The following is a 19302-nucleotide window of genomic DNA, read 5'->3' as shown; positions in this document are numbered from 1 at the left end:
CGATGTATAAGTTCTCGTTCTTTGATCGCTTTGAGAAGTGTGCTGAGTCAGCTGCATCTGACGCCGACCTTAGATTTCTGCTCTACCTTTTCCGGCAGTCGGCTGAGTGAGATAAGTAACCCCCAACTTTTTCCTTATTTGTGGTTCTCCCTATTAATGTAAATTCCATTTGTCAGCAGATTACATTAATGCACTTAATTAATTTAAGCTACAGCAACTAGCAAGCAGATACAGAATTTGCTCATCCATGCCTGGAAGAATGGCATAATCTTCAGGAGAGAAAAGGAGAATTGCTAGGGGTATTATCTGCTTTAGCTACACCAATTTAAGTTATGCATAAATTTGAATTGAGGCCCTCCCCCTGAAAAAAGTGTGGAGCCTGAGTAAATTTGAAATATGAAAAGAGTACTTTAGCCTCCTTATATTTTTGCAGATATAGTTAGGACTCCATCTCTTTGAGAAATGATAGCATTGATGAATTTGCAATAGCTCAGTGTAGGAACGGAGACCCTAAAATGCTTGGTTCTGTGTGGGCCTCTCACAGATAGACAGTCCCTGCCCTAGTTGCTTCCTGAATATAGTCTTCAACCAAATGAATTATATAAATATTTGAGCAAGAATTAAACACTTGTATTATGAAGGACAACTTGAAGTCTTTCTTTCTTTCTTATTAAACTTAGTGAATATACATTCAGCACGATTACTACATGATACACCTATTATATCTTTTGCAATGTGATTAATATCTCCAAGTACCGTTTAATAAAATACAACAACTAAGAAATTAATAAGAGAAAGACTGGAATAACTGTTTGAACAAGTATTTTTGGGGTGTCAAAGAAAATGCTAGTAACAAAGGTGGACACTTCTAAAATCCACTTTCTTCTGAAGCTGTAATTTTTCGGGCCTGGCTTTATAAAGCGGCGAGATTTTTTTTGTTTGCCTTTTGAGTCTTGAACAACTCAATGCAACATTTCAGAACATAGTAGTAGCCTAGCATCAGTCATCACAGTCTATTAAGTCTTGTGAATAAAGAGTTCTTCCACTTATTTCTGGTTTGAGAATTTTACCTGCTGGCTCACAATCAGTACAGTTTTGGTCTGGGTCTTATAATTGTGTCTGAATGTTACTGCTCTGAGATAAGTATCACTGTAGCTTTTGAGAATTAGGAATCTTCCAGACATTTGTTAACATTATCTTTCACAACATTTACTGGCTGGAGTTTAAACTCTAAAATTACCCACATGTGCAATGCTCAGACAACTAGCTTATCTGGGCACATAAAATATAAGCTTTAGAAGAGGCTTTATAAGAGATGTATCTCAGTCTCACCAAGGCTTTGCTGGACTTGGTGCAAATAAAGAAATATTTGTTGGCACCTGATTTGCCAAAGCTCTGAAGACAAGATAAGACATGCCTGTTCTGAAGTCTGCAAGGTTGCTTCCTGGAGAGTTTTTACCTTTGCACGTCACTTTTGGCATAGCATCCTAAACTCAGACTTCTTAGTGGAAATGCAGTTCAGGCTGCTGCGATTGATTAGATCACCCTAAGATGAACCTAAGCAGATTTTAGCCTTTTGCAGTGGGAATGAGGCAAAGATTTTTGGAGAAGAAAAAGTTGATAAACTGGTAAGGAAAAGAAATGCACACTTTTCCTGTATTGCATCTTCTTTCAGTTTATGAAGCTTAGTGAAATGAGACAGGGATTGCAGTGCCTTCTCCTTATCCTCTGGAAGTTTGTTATCACAATGAAGCCTGTGGGTACTGCTTTTCTGGTAATTCTGCAGTTCAGACAGAGGCTCAAACCTCAGGAATGTGAACGCTCAGGAGCAATGTACTGAAAGCATTGGGTGGAATCTTCCTTTATTCATTACCACTCCAGTAGATCCATTTTTCTCAGCTGTTCCCATGCTTGTGTACTTTCCTGACTTAACTGTGTTCCAGAAGTGAAAGAATTGGCCTGTATCTACCCAGCACAATCAGTTGAAAATATTTTGTATAAACCTGACAACAAAAGTGTGGGTGGATAAGGTCAAACCCAGATGCCACCTGCAGATATCCCCTTGGCGTACAACTACAGTATTATTCTCTTCAAGGCCGGAAAGGGCTGGAATTGAGACAGAAAGGCTGGGTGGTCCCCAAATTTAATGTGCCAAGAAAGAGTTCCAGCCTACTGTGCTCATGGTTCCTCAGGCTGGAGATAAAAAACACAGTTAAGCCATTTTGCACATCATAATGTTGAGAAGACAAATCTCAGAGAGTGCCTCCTATTTTTCCCTCATCACCTGACCAGGCTTTGGCCATTTTACTTAGAGTACTTATTTTTATGAACCTCAGAATTAGGTGGTAAGTCTAGATATAGTCCACCAGCTGAGTCAATAACACACTGGGTTTGTAGCTAATTTTTCAGGGTCATATGCTGTTTGGAACAGGTAATCCATTATTTTAATTAGCAAATAAATAGGAAATAGTCTGCTGTGAATTGATCTTAAACAGGTACTGATGTACTAAATGAGTTCAAAACAAGCAGGATTTTCCATTGAGCAAAATGATATTAAGGCATCTTGAGTTTATCAGCAGTAGCTACATTTTCTGTGTGAGGCTAACTTTGTTTCAGAAAGGAATGAAGCTGAAAATCTGTCCTTAGACACAAACTAATGAGCTTAGCATAGAATACAGAGCATTGGGACAGAAGGGACTTCCCCCATGTAATCATTTGAAGAACTAATTGGCCTATGTATTACATCTTAAAAAATAAATGGAACTAATAACAATTTGTCAAGAAACAACATTTTTGTTTGTTTATTTCACAATCATTTAATGTTTAATGGAATTTTGGGAGATGATTTTTCTCTATGTGGTGTTTGTATGAAAGATCTCTTTATTTGACACTTCATTAGGAAAAGGATTTGGATTTTGAACATTAGTAGGAAATAAATCTCCTTTTACTGTGGAGAAAGCTGTGCAATCTGCTATATTTAACACAGAGAAGGACCTAAAATTGCCTGAGCTATCATGCTAGCTCTGTAAGACAAGGCTGTGCTATTGCTTTCAGATTCTAATAGTATTAAAATTTGAACTAATAACTTATATTTCATACAATTTTGCAGATGGGAGAGTTGAGACCTTAGCAGTGAAATGACTTATGGAAAGTTGCAAAGGAAGTCAGTTTGTCAGATAAGAAGACTAAACTGTTTCACTTGTGTGAAGCATTGAATCAATGAGATGTCCATTTGCTTGATGCTTATCTCAATGTCACTGGCATTCGCTCATAATCATTTCAGAGGTGTTATTGGCATCGCTTTGCATATGTACCGATGTGATTTAGAATGACATTTTGGGATAGGAGGAGAATTCTCTTTTTAATTTGCAATCTTCCAGTTCTGAGTGTCATTTACAGAAAAGCAATTTCTGTCTCACCATGAAGGTCAGAGGACTTGGTCCATTACATCCCCTGAAAATAATTTGTAGCTGTACGCTTCTACGGGAGAACTTATCTTGGGCCACATATCTCCGGGACACAGGGCTCTACCCACCCTGGGGACAGTGATGCACAGACATCAATATGATGGATACAAAATGTCCGTTTATTTAGCTGCGTCACACGCTTATATAGCTCTTGCGCTTCCTGTTCCTGCCACTCCTATTCGGAGGAGTCTATCTTTCCGTCACATCCCGTAATCTTCCGGTCGCCGATCCCTGTCTATTCCCCTACAATAATTCACTTAGAAAATCCATGTATTTATACTTTACACTTTAAAACAATCAAAAAGTGATTTACACTTGCTAAATTGGGGCAATGCATATGTTTCACAGAAAAGCTTTTGGGCTTTACTCTCTTTGACCCGTGTCCTATAAGGACAGAGGGAAGACTGAGCCATCGCAGGATACTGCTGCAGGCTCTGTTCTTACAGGAATAATCTAACTAGGTTAGCTGGTGCTTAACTAGGCATCAGACAGGTAGTTCCAGTTTGGGGTACTATATACCTTATTTTAAACTAATGCATTGTGTGGACAGTAAGCTATTTTTAGGATGGAGCTACACTGATTTCTCTTAGTTTTATGGTTCATCTCAGAGAACAGAGGTCCTTCCCAGTCCGTGTTATGTTCTTACACATATACATATATACACACATCTTTGTAACAGCTGAGTTTTCAAGGATGAGTGAGAATTCAGCATTGCTTAATATGAAATGTTGAGATATTTAATAATTTTCAAAGGAATAGCCGAATGTGTGATCTAGACAGACTAAGTCTTTATGAGAGGAAAAGTGTCATTGGTAATGCAGATTCTTGCATAAAGTCTTTTACAACTTCATACTCTCCTGCGACATAACAGGTGGTGTGAACGCCGATTGTTTTCTGTATAGGAGCCCTGATACTCAGACAAGAATCCAGCTTTACAATCAAGGGACCATTATAGGACAGCTAAAAAGGCTTCATTATAATGTAAGAAAGAAGTTAGTAGTTCCTAAAGCTCTTGTGGCCATGTCACTGTGGCCAGTGAAAGAACTGTTTTGACTTCAGTTATTTTAGTGCTTACTGAACAACAAAAAATCATTCTACCTAATAAAAACACAACATATTTCTATGTTTTCTTTCTTTGTTTAGCCCACTCCTAACAGTAATCAAAGTCTTTTTGATTCTTTCATTCCCTTTAATTGACCAGATTAGAATGCATTCTTTCATAACTGCTGATGAACCCTAAAATAATCCCTCGCCTACCAGCTGTTCCGGATTAGCTATAGCAGTACTGACTGCCTTAGCATTCTTTGCATTTTTAAAGTAATTTTGACTTCTTTGTGATGAGTAGTTGATTCACAGGGATTGCCCAACTACCTCTCAGACTAAGGCAATTTGCCAAATGCATCCATGAAGTGAGGAGTGAACTTTTAATGTACTCTGATATCAATAGCAAAATTCAGATTGACTTCAGTTGAGCAAGCCCAGGTCCTAAATGAGTAACTCTTTGAGACTTTCAGTTTAAGTCATCCACTGAGACATTCACAGAATCTTGTGAGCCTCGTTTCCACACTGCGTTAACTGTTCATGCTTGAGCAGAGGAACGTGAACTCTGGATAGAAGGGTCCCAGATTGGACTTTTTGTATCTAACAGTCATTTATTATGTTAATGTCAATATGTTTCTGAGAAACTAATTCCATTCTCTTGATCTTTGTCTAACTTGCAAGCTAATAAATGTTATTGTGCATACAGTAAAGGTGATAGATAAAATGGTTTGTACCTGTAGAATTTCAGTGACATTCTGCCTGGACCTTGTATTGAGGTTTGGGAGTTTCGTTTGTGGCTTGTTTGAGCTGAGAAATATATATTCTGACTTAATCTTGTGGTATTTATGGAGCTGTTGTATAATAGTAGCTGATTTTTTAAAAAAGGTATAACTAAAGTAATCAATAGGAAGCAGGAATGGAAATGTACTTTTCTTGCCCAGGACAAGAAATAGGAGTGCGTATGAAGACTGTTCTTGCTGCAGTTGGATTGTGTATGTGTAACTTCAGTGTGAAATTGCACAGTGATGAGTTTCACTCACGTTGTTAAACCAGTGATTTTCACTAGCATGCAGTAGAATTAATCTGAACTGGTTTTACTGTTTCACTTAGTAAGATCAAAGCCAGGACCATTCATTCTCCTCCTTCTGCATTTCTTCCTCCGTCTGTCTACTTCACAGTCAGTCTCGGATCAATTAGTAAGCAAAACTACATGTCCATTGTCTTTGTGATAGGGATGTGGACAATCTTTTCTGATCCAGGGAAGATGAGAATATAATAAGATTTCACAGCTTTCAAAATATGACTACAAGTTGCTACCTTGAATGTTTTTTGTACTGTTTCTGTGTTGCCATGAGCTAGATTTTGTCCTAAGTGTCTGTTTGTGCAACCCTGCTGTAGATTTACACCCATGGGAAAGCATGCCCTCTGTCCTTTCTTTTCCTTTTTTGCTTGGCTTTGCAATTCAGTCTTGTTTGTAGAGACGTATTTAAAGAACACTCTTATGTAAAACACATCTGGCACATTATTTTGAGGACGAACTCTACAACACACAACACAGCTGAAAACAAGTTTTTAAAAGGAGTCATGGCTTAGTAATTTAGGCCAGAGCTCCTTCCATAAACACCAAGACACTGTTACACTGTTGCTTGGTCCATTGATTAAATAATGAACAGTATATACTGTTTTCCAGCTGGCTTGTCCCCCCACCCCCCAACCCCCCACCCGAGTCTATTGGCCAGCAAGCATTTCTTGCTTCTTAGTCAGCTGGCCAGAGTTTTAGCAGAAATATGTCTCACCAATTGCCACCAGCGAAGAGGTATCCTTTACCCAGCTGAACCTTTGGTAAGAGAACTATAGTACAGAAACAGGAGAAGGAGTTAGGCATGAATGTTTCATTTCTAAAAATCTTAAGTCACTTGGGTTGCACCATTGCTTAAAACTCTTCCATTTCCCATCATACTGCTTTTAAAGTCTTCTTTCTTTCACATGGTGATTTTGTGCTGCTGTGGTCTCGGAAAATGCTGTAAGCATATGCCAAAGGCACAGCCAAAAGCAACACATGTAAGTTGCTAAATAACTGAGGTCTGTGTGAATTATTAAAAGAAGTAAAGGATGTGCTGTGAGGCAGCCCTTGTTGATAAGCAGTATTCCCTTTTTCTTGTCCCTGATACAATACACTTTCCTTCATTGTATTTTAAAGATTCATAACAGATAATTGTAAAGTCATATGAACAATATTTGATTGGAGGTCTTAGGTCAGCACAATTTATTGTGGTGAATGACCAGGTCCTGTGCCACATTTCTGTGCGCTAGCAAGAATACAAATCTGGACTAATTGTGGCAGTAGTTCTTTATAGTAATGTCACAATAAATGCGAACACATGACAGCTCTTCACAATAGCTAAGAAACCAGAAATACAAAATGCATCCTTTTTTTGTTGCCCTTTGCACAAGTGCAGACACATTCAGGATCATCAGATAGACCAGAATATATATTCAACTTCAATGTTTAAAAAGCTTAAACTTGCACCGGATTGATTTCTGGACTTTCTGATGTCTGGAGTGTCCAGAAAACTGCTGGGAAACCAACATTAGATGGATATTGACTTTGAATAGTAGAGAGTATTTTAACACTTCCCGCGTCATCAGTGTTCTCCTGCAGTCTAGTTCCCATGTGTGTCTTCTCTAAAATGTCTCAGCACTAATAAAAGCAATAAATATTTGGCTGCTTAGCTATGATTTGGGAAAGTATATGTATTTTCTGTGTTGTATTATCTATGCATTAGAGATTTCACAAAAAGCTGCTTCATGCAAGATCACAGATACTTCTCATGCTAGAATCAAGATGTTGCTTGGGGATTTTAAAGACCAGGTAATTACGACAACTACAGTCATGATCATCAGAGTAGAAAAGAGTTTGAAATTCGGTGTTTGTTTTAATCCCTGTGTTTCTCTCTGACTTTCTCTTTCTTATGCTGCAAGACAATGCCGGGAGCTCCAAAACTAGTGAGCACCCCTGTGGTAAATATGTGTGCATAATATATAATATACGTCTGCTACACTGGCGTCATTTGGATCGGGAGTATCCTAATGGTGCAAGTGCACAGACTATATTGTTACAAGATCTATAAACAGCATAGGTTTTGAGTAGTGTGTACCCTAGTTATAGCGAAATAGTTGTATCTTGTAACCTTATCATTTCCTATCACTGTGGAATTCATGCTATCCAGATATCTCTGTTAATTTCGGTGGACTGTGTTTTGATAAATAACCTCAGGGAAAATCCGCAGTTTGATTAAGCAGAGAGGTTTTTGTTACCACTTTTGGATGTTGCTTTTTATTAAATGCTTGCTTATTTTAAGCCTGATGTTCATCCTCCAGGTAGGTAAAATCTGCACATTTGCAAATGCGTGCCTACTTTGCATACCCAAATCCTGGCGTGAGCACTAGCCAATACGTACCTGCAGTCACCTGCAGGAAAAGTAGACACACACTTCACAAACCAAGATGTGTACTTTAACAGGAAGGCTGGCTAAAAATGGTACCAAAAGTAAGGAAAAGTAATAATGTTGCACAAACAAAGAAATTTAGAAAGAGGATGCTTAGTAATGTTTTCCAAGACTGGTTTTAAGGGAATTTCTAATCAAATCTTAACCTGCCTTCAGGAGTTACAAGCCTCGCTGAAGTAACTAGGCCAACATCCACAGTAACAAAATGTTTGTGTGCTGCAAACATACATGTAATTTTGTAAAATTTGCCTGTTTTAAGTAAGGCACTTTATCTGATTTGTCTGTCAGTGGGAACACAAAACCAGTGAAGTATATAGATCAAAGAGACAGAAAAACAAAGTGCATCAGGGGAAGTGATAAGGAACAATGCAAAACCAAGTAGCTTTCTTTTTCACTTTACATTTCACCTTCTTGCTGCTACATTTTTTCTGCTACAAACTGTCACCTTCTGCTTCCTCAGCTAATATTAAAGATTCATTTTGCATGTCACAATGGTGCAAGCTACCACAATCACTGGCACCCATTTCCTGACCATCTTATACCCAACATGTATCTAGTAACACCATTTGTGTCACTGTTAATGGTATAGTTTTACAGCCCACTGCTACCATAGTGAGAAAGAGTTCAAGGAGAAAATAAATAAAATGGTTTCATTTGTTGCAACATAGTATAAGAAGGTGGCGTAAGTTCCCTTACACAGAATTTCAATCAAATCCAGCCACATGTTAGCTAATTATATTTCTTTGCCTGCCATTGTGAGTCAATTAGAAGGCATTTATGTATCTGCCTGAAAGTTAAATGAGGACACAGTGCTCAAACATACTGTTCTGCTTCTTCACCCATTACCAAGGAAGTGACTTAATAATTATATTCAGTTTAAGAAAATGCTTTGAGAGGAAATGCTTTATAACAAATTTTAAAAATACTACTTCAGTTATTAATCTATTTAATCCTCAAATATTAAATGAGAAACTTTATTTTGTGCTGTTGTCTCTTTCTATTTGGTTTTAAAGGTTTCAATTTACAGTTTCCTTTGTAACAAACCTGACCACTAAGACAAAATACTGAATACAGTTCGCCTCAGTGCACTTGCATGCAGTTATTCCAGAGCTGATTCTCACCTAGTATGACCACATTACACGGGATGCCATTACAGCTCTGGCTCCTGGACAATGTAAATATAATACTGTCTCGAATATGTGGTAGAGTATAAAATACATGATGTGGGAAGTGTCAAGATTTTAGTGGCACCAACTGTATCATAAAAGAGCTGTGATTTAACTTCTACAAACAGAACCAAGTTCAGCAATATACTCATGCAGTTATGATCCATATGAAGCAGTAAATCACTTACTACTGAAATAACACTTATTTTAGAGTAAAACAAGAAGGTTACCACAATAATTTAACACAAAAGAGAACAAAACGTACTGCAGCCACTTGAAAATGGCATGGCAATGTTGTTAAAAGACCCCGCTTAGCAAGAATGAAAAAGTCACTCGTTTTTTCAGTTCCTGGCTATAATAAAAACTTGGGTCTTTTTGGTTGCTGTTAGATTACCTTCAGGGCTTCTCTGATCCAGACCTTAGAACTCTTTGAGAGAGAGAGTTTAAGTTCAGGATTCACAGAGCAGTGCGTGATGAACCACAGCCATCCCAGTGAGTCAGCTCTGAGCAGCACGTAGCTGCCTGCAGCACATCACGGCCTTCAAGGTAGATGGGACAACCTGACAATCCTGCTGCTCTTTTGAAGAGAGGTTTCAGCTCCATAGATAAACACCAACTCAGGATGAAGTCAAGCAAACAGTAGCAACATCTCCAACAGCACTGTGTCCCACACCTTGTCCTGCTCAGGCACTCGTGCAAGGCTGACTCAAAGGGATAGGCTGTCTGGGGAAGGAGCAGCACTGCTCCTGTAAGCACGTGGGGATGTCCTTGAAGGTTTTCCATCCAAACTGCACTGAGTTCATGGCATTAGGCGTGATTGCAGTCCAAGGCCTCCCTTCTGCAATGGCCAGAGGTATTTCTTCAAGCACGTACTTCAGGTGGCATGGCTGATGCTCATTTTTTCCTTCAGAGACATGCTTCTTTCCCTCTCCCTGAAAATAAGTGACACTTCTTGCGATGCGCGTAAGCTGCAGCTTCAACTAAACCTGTATCTCCCACGTGACACAGTTGAAATATTGTCCTCTTTCAGTATGGAGTGACAGGTTATGATAAATACACTGGTTTCTCTAATGTGTACCTAGTCAAATATTAATGAGCCAGCACACAGAAGCATGAAGTAATCTTTTGTTTTTCATTAAGTGCATAGATTAAAGCGATGTTATTTTACTGTAATGCACAGAATTATGTCATTGCAGCTTAGAGTAATTGTTAATCACATAAAATTGAAATGATCCTTGGTTTTGTTTTAAAGAGCATAGAAGAACAAGAAGTAGAGGAAAAACAGAAGTAGAAATGGAATATGAGACTATAGTGAAAGTGAGTGAAACATTCCCCTTTTTATCTAGTAATGCTAATGTTGTTTTCATTTTACATGTCAAAACTAAGTCAGGAGTGTCCACAATTTACTGCCTGGTGGTTCTTCTGAAATCTTTGAGCAATTATAGCCCTGATTATTATCTGCTAGCTGCATAACATATGCTGCCACTGACCATTACATCCTTTTTATACCGTGAAAGCAATTTGTGGCTTCTTCAAATCATACCCAACCCCATTGTCTCCCTTCCCGTTTGTTTTATTGCTGCTTTTGCTCCACCTCAGTGCAGCAGTCAGAGGCTGTGTTTGACAGCATGATTATACAAGCTTTCTTTCCACAGCCCTTTGAGTCATCAGAATATCCTGTGTTCTCTGCTCACAGTAGCTGCAGTACTCTCAGATCAGAAAACCAGGCACTATGAAATGTGCCTCTGAAGAGGAAGAGAAGATTGATGCAGGGGGAGGATGCAGGGGTAGGAATTGAGAGCATCTGAATGTAGAGGTATGAGATGGAGAAAGGTGGTTGAAGGTAGGAATTCTGGGTACCTCTGAAGATGAAGCTTACCAAGCAGATGAATTAAGGACTTGTCATCTGGGACACCAGAGTATGGGATAAAGAAATGATTAACCAGGGCATCAGAGCAGGAGGAAAAGTTGGTGGAAAAAGAGAAAGAATTTATGAATGTGAATCAGTAAAACAGGATTTTTGAAGCCTAAAGGGGAAGATTTAGAGGTAAGAGAGTGAGTTTTTCAGGGAGGAGGAAGGGAACAGAAGACAACTGGGGAAAGGGAGGCAAAGCGTGGAAGAAAGACAAAAGTAGATTAAAGTAAAAGAGTTTTTTCATTGCTTTATGGAAGGGCTGATGATTAGAACATGCTGATAGAATGAAGTATTACTTCAGGGGTATCTCTGCTATCAGGAGGCATGACTATGTATAAGCAAACACCCTGAAACCTCCTGTAAATATAGTCATGCCAGGAGGTCTTAAGCTTTCACTGTCAAGGGGGTAGCGATAAGCCATACACCTTTGTCACTGAATCAGTGAATGCTGCTTGCTTTGTATTTTTATTTAGTATTTCACCTTCTACTGCTTTCTTCTGGAATGCTTTGATATGCTTTGCTTGTCTTTGAAAAGAGAACCATCATGACTTCTCCTTGAGGACTGTATTTGGTAACAAAACCTGCCTTCCTGCTGCAGTTACTGGGTTGCAAAGGATCTTGGTTAATTGCCAGGCAGGCAGCATTTGCTTTTCAGTGTCCTCCAGCAAAACTCACACGTGTGCAGGAGTAAAAGGAGCCTTCTCCAGAGAGCTACAGCTCGTTCCTGCTATGGAACATCCTTCTGTGGCTTTTCACCATCCCGCATAAGGGCCTAACAGTTGTTCTGTAACTCATAGTCCTTCCTAATGACAACCAAGGCTCAGTTTTGGGGACTATGCCTCTTCCAGTCTGTGTTGTGCCAGTACCGGTGTTAGCAGCGATGCACCTTCAGCAGTGGTGAAGGTGCACGTTTGCTGTGAGCGCTGTTCTGCTCCCTGGCCAGCATCAGTGTGGTGGTTCCTCGTGCTTTCCCCTGGGTTGTTCTATCAGCCTGTATAGGGTTTGTTTGTTTGTTTTTTAAATACTTAGCATGTGTACTTCTATGGACATGTACTGGCAAGAAAGAAGGAACCAACTCATGTATGTTTGATCTGTGCCTTGCACAGTACAGAATGACTTCTATACTGAAAGGCAAATGCTAAGTAAGTTTGACTGATTTATAAAGTGTGACTATAAATTGATTTGTCAGGGTTTTTTGCTGTGAATCACCTGTCTCTGCCAACATGGACACTGGCATATTCTTCATGTATCTATACATATCATTACATGCTTATGGTTTATTTTAATGTTTTTATTGTTGCAAAGTAAGTGATCATTTTTTCAAACACTTGTTAAAAATAACAGTTCTAAATATTGTTTAGTTCTCTCATTGTGCTCCGGTTTGAGATTAAAACTTCTAGGTGGGGCCTTGATTTCATGAATCGTTGTTCTCCTCTTGGGCACAGGCAAGGTAACTAAAAATGTATGTTTCCTGAGCAAAGTAGTTGTGAGAAAAGAAAGTAGAGCCCATAATGAATACGTTGGCATCTTGACAATATTCAAAAGAGTGAGTTACTGAGGATGGCAAAATTAAATTGGCAATTGCTTGCTAGGGAACTGGGATTTCTTTGTTGTTTGTGTCTAAGTGTCACAACAATATTGATTTCTCCTCCTGAGGGATGTTCTGTCTTCCCTTCCTGAAAAGCAGGAGGATAAGAATAGAGCTGAGCTGCAGAAACAACTCGGTGAACATTTGAAAAATCAAAGTACTCTTTTAACTCTATTCTTGTTATGCATCACTTATATTTTGAACAATATGAGGCCAACCTCATATCACCTGCCTGGGTCAAAGTAGGATATCTTGGGAGGATGTTGGGGAACTAGGCAATGCTGTACAGTTAGAAGGAAATGAGATGTGAGAGGAGAACCTGCTGTGATGTCATGTAAACACATATGACACCACTGGGGTTATTCTTTCCTTTGCTTTGTCTTACTCTCAGGAGTTCAGCCGCATAGAGTGTGTAAAGGGAGTGGTATTAGGCAAAGCTATACATGGTGTAATTCAGTGTACCCTACCTGTGCAGGAAAATTGGGAAACAAAACAGATTAGCACCAAGTACGCAAGGAGCTCCAAATTGGGGTGAAGGAATCCATTGCCCCAAGGTTTGTCTCACTCCAAAGCAAATATGAGAATGATGGGAGAAGGCTTTTTTTTCTTCTACCCCTTTCTGCCCTAAGTTCTCATTGCTCCATCCCCAGGGCAAGGCATTTTGAATATTTTGAAGTACCTGGATAGAAGGAGGCAGGCTGCAAGTTTTTTTGCAGGCCATAAAGGAGTATCTCAGCTCTTGTTCCCATGTAAGAAACCACTGCCTTTGGGCTGAACAAAACTAATGACCCTAGAGAATATTTCTGTGCAGGAGAGGCATATAATCCTTCTAAGCCATGATAACAGCTATGCGGAAATCTAGAGAAATGACCTAAAATTACAACTTTATTCAGGAACTGTCCAGATCCACTAGAGACTAAATGTTAGTCATCCATAGGAGGAACTTCCATATGTTAGCAGTTACGTTTGTCAACAGCAGAAACCTAGATAAAATTTTTGAGACAGAAAAAGAGAATGTAGACTTACAAATCTGGTCTGAACACACAGCTCCTTTTATCCCGTGCAAAATGGCTTTTCCACTAGGATGTTTTGCAGGGTAGGCATGGCTCATGAAAGCTCTAAAACGTAGGACCTCAAAGCTACTGCTACACTTTCCTCATCCTTTAAGCTGTGTTTCAAATGAACATTTAAGCGCATGGTAGAGTTTTTCAGTGGGGCTTCAGCCATACATAGGTGTTGTCTAGAATCAAGCTGGCATTTTTTCTAAACGTGCATTTTTTGTAAGTCTTTTAATAGCTGTAATACAGAACCAGAATTCTGCATGGTGCAATGTCAGCCTCCATATTTAATTAGTGTATGGCCCGTGGGAATGATATTGCATGTGGTAGCTCACATCCTGACAGCTTTATTTTCACAAAGTAAGTGTTAATGCTTGAATAAAACATATGGCGTGGAGCTCATAGGACAAATTATTTCACAAACTGCTGATACTGAAGGTTAGCATTTCTAGAAACCATTAGTATATAGAATAGCTTATCTGTGGTCCTTCTTGAGATTATTTATATTAATATATTTTAAAGTACCTGTTTGGATCAGAGTTCTATTCTGCAGGGTGTTATATAGGTCAGTGAGATCCCATAGATCTTACGCTTTAAGAGCATAATATTTACGCTCTTAAAATGGTCCTTTCTGCTGAAAAGTCTGCAGGTTCAGTTCAAAGCAGAGATTGGGTTTCACGAGTCAGATTTCCTGTGACAGGAGTGCTGACCTTGGTGGCAATAAAACCCTTCCCTGTTCTCTAAGTAATACACCATATACCACATAGCTTGGATGCTGCCGTAGTCGAGGTGTGATAGATGTACAAGCCTGTAATGCTAAGTATCATGGAAATTGTAGAAGCTCCTGGGAGTGGTAACTCACTGTCAGTCTTTTTCTTGGGGAATCATTGTAACTCTGAGCAGGGGCTCACGATCACCATGGAATAATGGAATAAATTGTGCAGTAACTTCTCCCCAATTCCATGTCAGTGTTAACATCTCCTCTTGGTCTGGAGTACCCTTTATTCCCATTTGTATTCAGAGAGAGACTACTGCGGCTTACACTTGAAACTACTAATTAGCTGAAAATTAATTCAATTTTTAAAATTATTACTTGGCTTTTCTACTTTTTAAGTCACTTTTTGTTTTTTAATAGACTGGGGTTAATTTCTTGTAACATCAGCTGCCCTTTAATGTTTGCAACTCCCTCATAAGCAGGTCTAGTCTAGTGATATAAACCATGTTTGAGGATTTTACATAGGCCAAGATCCTTTCTATTTGCTGCTGCAGGAATTGATATGGTGTGAAAAAGCAATAAGCCTGCTCACAGGTCCCAATCTTTTATGTGAAATAGGTGCCTGTTTTCCCACCCAATCACCAGTAGAGAGTACATACTCTAAATACAAATGTTGCCCACTAAGAAGTTGAAGTATTCTGTGCCCTGCTGTATTCCTTTTTGAAGTTTTCTGGGCAAGTAAGCAAGCTTCACCTCCCAATCTTCCTAGCATGATCAGCTGTTATAGATGGCCACTTCGACAATGTCCATTTTCCTGTCCAATTCTGTCATTACCCAGAGACTTTCAGCAGGTCCCTTTCTTACAATATGCTGGAGATCAGGGAAAAAAAAAAGATCTTTGATAAATATCTTACCAAAGACCCTTTTTGTACCTGTCCTCCCTGAGCAAACTGTGTCTTTTATATTAATATTTTGGTAATGTGAATTTTTATACAAAATCTGTGTTTATGCCAGTGAAGTCATTATTTTGGTTTACTTCACAATAATCGGATGCCTTCCTTTTTTGCCGCGATTTGTGAGTATATGCATCGTCAAGGACACAGACTTGTCGTAAGAGGATTGACTCGGCATTCAGCCTTGTTTCTCTCCTATAACCATTTGTGAATATTAGTAAGAGCACTTTTTAAATAAACATGCATATAATAGAGACATTTTCTAATGTCTTTTAACAGAGTCACATATCGAGTGCAGGATACTGACATTAAACAAACTCACAGCGGCTAGGCTGAATGTTAAAGAGGATATCTTTTTTTTGTGCACATAACCGTAAACCAGTATTGTCTGAGGATAAAAAGAGCAGCATTACGCACAGAAAGTTGACAATGCTCTGCCTTTTCTTGTTTAAAAGTACAATCAAGCACAGGATCTAGGAGTCAGTAAGGTGGAACAGCTCTGTAACTGCTGGCATAGCATGTGGAGAAGACAGATAGTGAGCTGCTGCAGTTTGTCTGACTTAAAAGAAGCATCACTCTCAGGTACGATTCCCTCCATCAGGCATGCTTTTCAACACAGAATATTTCAGCTGCCTTTTTTCTAATCTCTATGGCAGGAAGACACCCTTCCCAATATCTGTTTGAGTCAGCCGAATGTTACCTTTGACTCCTCATTCATGCCGCAGGCATAGAGGATTTGGGAAAAAAACACCTATCAATTAAAGGCTGCACTTTTTAAAGTAATTCCACTTGCCATCATCACCGCCACTGAGGACAGCAGCTGCAGTGAGCAGCTGTGACTGATGTGGCAGCCCATGCTGTGTGCCTCTGACAGATGCCAGCGGGAACCAGCTATAATGGTACAAATGCCATATTGTAGTTTCAGTGTATCAATGAAGTAAAATATGACCAGACAAGAGAAATTCAGTTGTCCTAAGATCTGTTCTGCAGAGACAGCAAGACTTAAAAGAGTGGGTTGAAACTCTCTTTGAGAGCCTAGAGCCAGAACAGCAGGAGAGATAGAAACTAGAAATGGTGTCTTCTCCTGTTGCATAGTCCAGATGTTCCTCTGCAGCCAGCCTCCCTCTAGCTTCTAAAAGAGTAACTAAACCAGTTAAATTTCCCGTCCACATTTACCTTGCATTTGTAAATGATCCCATTGCAGAATCTTCTTAATCAGCTATCCTTCAGGTTATATATGTTGCTGTCCTTCCTTTGCATTAATCACTGGAGCTCTTTTCTTTTTTGTCTGAAAACAGTCATACTGTACAATCAGAAAATGAACGCACTGAAAATGCAACACTGCAAATTAAACACGTGGATAGTGGCTTGTGGCTTCAGTAGTCTGTGTTAACATGTGATGAGAGAGAATAGTAAACTGAGAAAGAGTTCTCCTGTGAATTCAGTGCCCCCATTATCTCTCCTTCTTTATCCGAAGGGCTGAGGAAACCTTTTTTGTTAGCCAAGACAGCTTGGTGCTTCGGCTTAATTTTCATTGCATAATTTTAAATACAGATCGTGTCTACAGTGCTGCAATTAATGGATAGCCTAAAGACTTATTATTTGAAACTAATTGATGTGTAAGAAAGTTTAAATAACTTAAGTGATAAGAAATTTTTAGGAATAACTTCTGTAACTAACTCAGAATAGTATATAGAGTAGCAGATGACTTAATTATTCACTCACCATCACTAAATCTAATGCTTGTCTGTATTTCTGTAGTTCTAAATACATGTACATGAGATGGGGAAAAGATGACATTTTATAGTAATTGTTCTAAAAGGTTTTTCTGAAAGGTAATAATCTCATTCATTTCTGATACTTGCCTACCATCATTTGGAATACTCCCAAAATTCAAGATAGATTTCTGGTATCCTCAACTAAAATATTTTAAATAGAGCTTTAAATGAAGCAACCAATGTTTTTAAAGAATTCTTTTGCTTCCTCAAAGAACTTGCATTTATTTTTCTTGGACTTGGTAGTGCTGGGTTAATGGTTGGACTTGATCTTAATGGTCTTTTCCATCTTAAATGATTCCATGATTCTAGTGTTCATTAAATTTATCTTCAAGTAGATTGTGATCAGAATTGGCATCACAGAATACACTGTAAAGTTGTAAGACCTCTCAAGAACTTTTTAATGCTTTTGGAAGATGTCAAGTACTGAAATAATAATAAAATACTGATAAAGCATTAAAAAGATAAGTTCTTATAATGGAAAGAGGGTTTGTTCTACTGCCAGGTTTTTGGGGTTTTTTTCTCAAATAAGGTTCTGCGTGGTACAAAACTTTTCCAAGATAGAAGCTACCAGTAGTGATACACATAAATGAAATAAGATTAAAAACAAATCGGAGCTCTAAGGACATCATGTTACACATTTTGATGGCATGCCTCTCAGTGGGAAAAAAGCAAAGGACTTAGTGAAGTTCCATGAGATTCATCTCAGTTCAGGCTTGACCCTCTGGTGAACTAAGCTTGGGTGAACTGTATTAACTTCAGAAGGAGAGAAGCCAGGGACCAAATCCAGCAAACACGGATGTCAATAGAAAAGCTGACTTTTCCCATAGTAGGCTTGAGATCTAAGCCTACTGCGGTATGACCTCCACAGGCTAAGATCAGTGGGGAATGGAGGTACCAAAGGAACTGAAGTAGTTGTAGGTTGTGGTATCCCTTAGTTTCCTCTCTCTGCTGGCTTCTAGGGAATTTGCATATCCCTTTTCCTAACAAAGGGAAGGTCTGACCACAAAACACAATTGTGCTATTGGCAATATCATTCAGAGATCTGTTCAAGAGAACTTTTAGATGTCCAGCTGCACAACAAGATGAAAAGCATACCATAGTGCAGACTTAAACACACAAGTGCTATAGCACACAAGTTTTCTGTCATCGTAACTCACTGAACATATTCCACCACACTTGAGGAGAGCTGAGCTCAGGATCTCTGCTGGCTGGTTGGGCTGCAGCATGCTCAGGGTGGTAGTCCTTCACCCATACTAAGCATTAAGAGAGCAAAACACCTTCAGAGGTTTCCCTTTTTTGTGGAGCTCAGGTGCTCAACAGAAACCCACATCAGGTTGTACACAAAGAGAGAGAAAGGTGGGCAGGTCTGGAGGTGAGGATGACATCTGACCTTCTCTGTGGGAGTTTGTTATCTCTACCTGTCTGTTGAAGGAGTCTTTGATTTGAAGCAGCAACCTGGTCCTGTTTCCTAGCCCTTTTCATGTTTTGCAGCTTCCTTAAATTGCTAAGACAAGACAGTTGAAAATCCTGAACCTCTGAAACATGGCATTTGCACTGCTCATTTGCAAGTCAGGTTAGCTCCAGACTGCTGTTTGGGAAGGGGCGTGCACTTCGTGCCGTTTTGTGCCAGTGGTTCGTTCATTTGACCTGGTTGGTTTGTGCCTGTACTTATATGGTTGCCAGTACTGTAGATACAAAACCCGCAAAGTCAGCCACTGTCTTCTTGTAGACTCAGTGAACTTTGGGTATGCCCTCTAACAAGCATGAGTTCAAGCTACTCTGCACAGCACTGGGACAGGCTTTGTCTTGTTTATCTAGCTTTATGAAGTTACCTTATATGTCAGTTTTTGCATCGCAAGGTGCTTGCTGAACATCATTGAAATGAAGTTGTCTCTATGGTTCATTTCAACTTGATGGGTAATTAGAGAGTTGCCCAAGTTTGCAGTTGTCAGCGTTCATATGACCTTTGAAAAAAATGTTTAGATAAAAAACAACTGAACTGAAATATTAATCCCTTAAACTTAATCATGAGGGTGGCTCCATTAACCTCCCATTGCATAGTACTACTTAATCCAGTAAGAGCAGAATGGACAAGAAGAGGAGGTTTTTTCC

General features: G+C 39.2%; 1 protein-coding gene across 9 annotated transcripts in view; it reads left to right on the top strand.

The window, feature by feature from the left end:
• PLCB1 (phospholipase C beta 1) overlaps positions 1-19302 on the top strand; it is a 407422-nt gene that overhangs the window by 372983 nt on the left and 15137 nt on the right. For 5 of the 9 annotated variants that reach the window (XR_010372118.1, XR_010372119.1, XM_064446798.1 and 2 more), the window contains exon 32: positions 10436-10500. The exons of the other annotated variants lie outside the window; for them this stretch is intronic. Coding sequence is in view for 3 of the 5 variants with exons in the window: in XM_064446798.1 (XP_064302868.1) it covers positions 10436-10474 (39 nt within the window). In the remaining 2 variants the exon portion in view is untranslated. The remainder of the gene's footprint in view (positions 1-10435; positions 10501-19302) is intronic. 9 annotated transcript variants of the gene reach the window in all.

Source organism: Phalacrocorax carbo, chromosome 3 (genome assembly GCF_963921805.1).
Source record: "Phalacrocorax carbo chromosome 3, bPhaCar2.1, whole genome shotgun sequence".
Lineage (NCBI taxonomy): Eukaryota > Metazoa > Chordata > Aves > Suliformes > Phalacrocoracidae > Phalacrocorax > Phalacrocorax carbo.
This window is presented reverse-complemented; position numbering and strand designations above follow the sequence as displayed.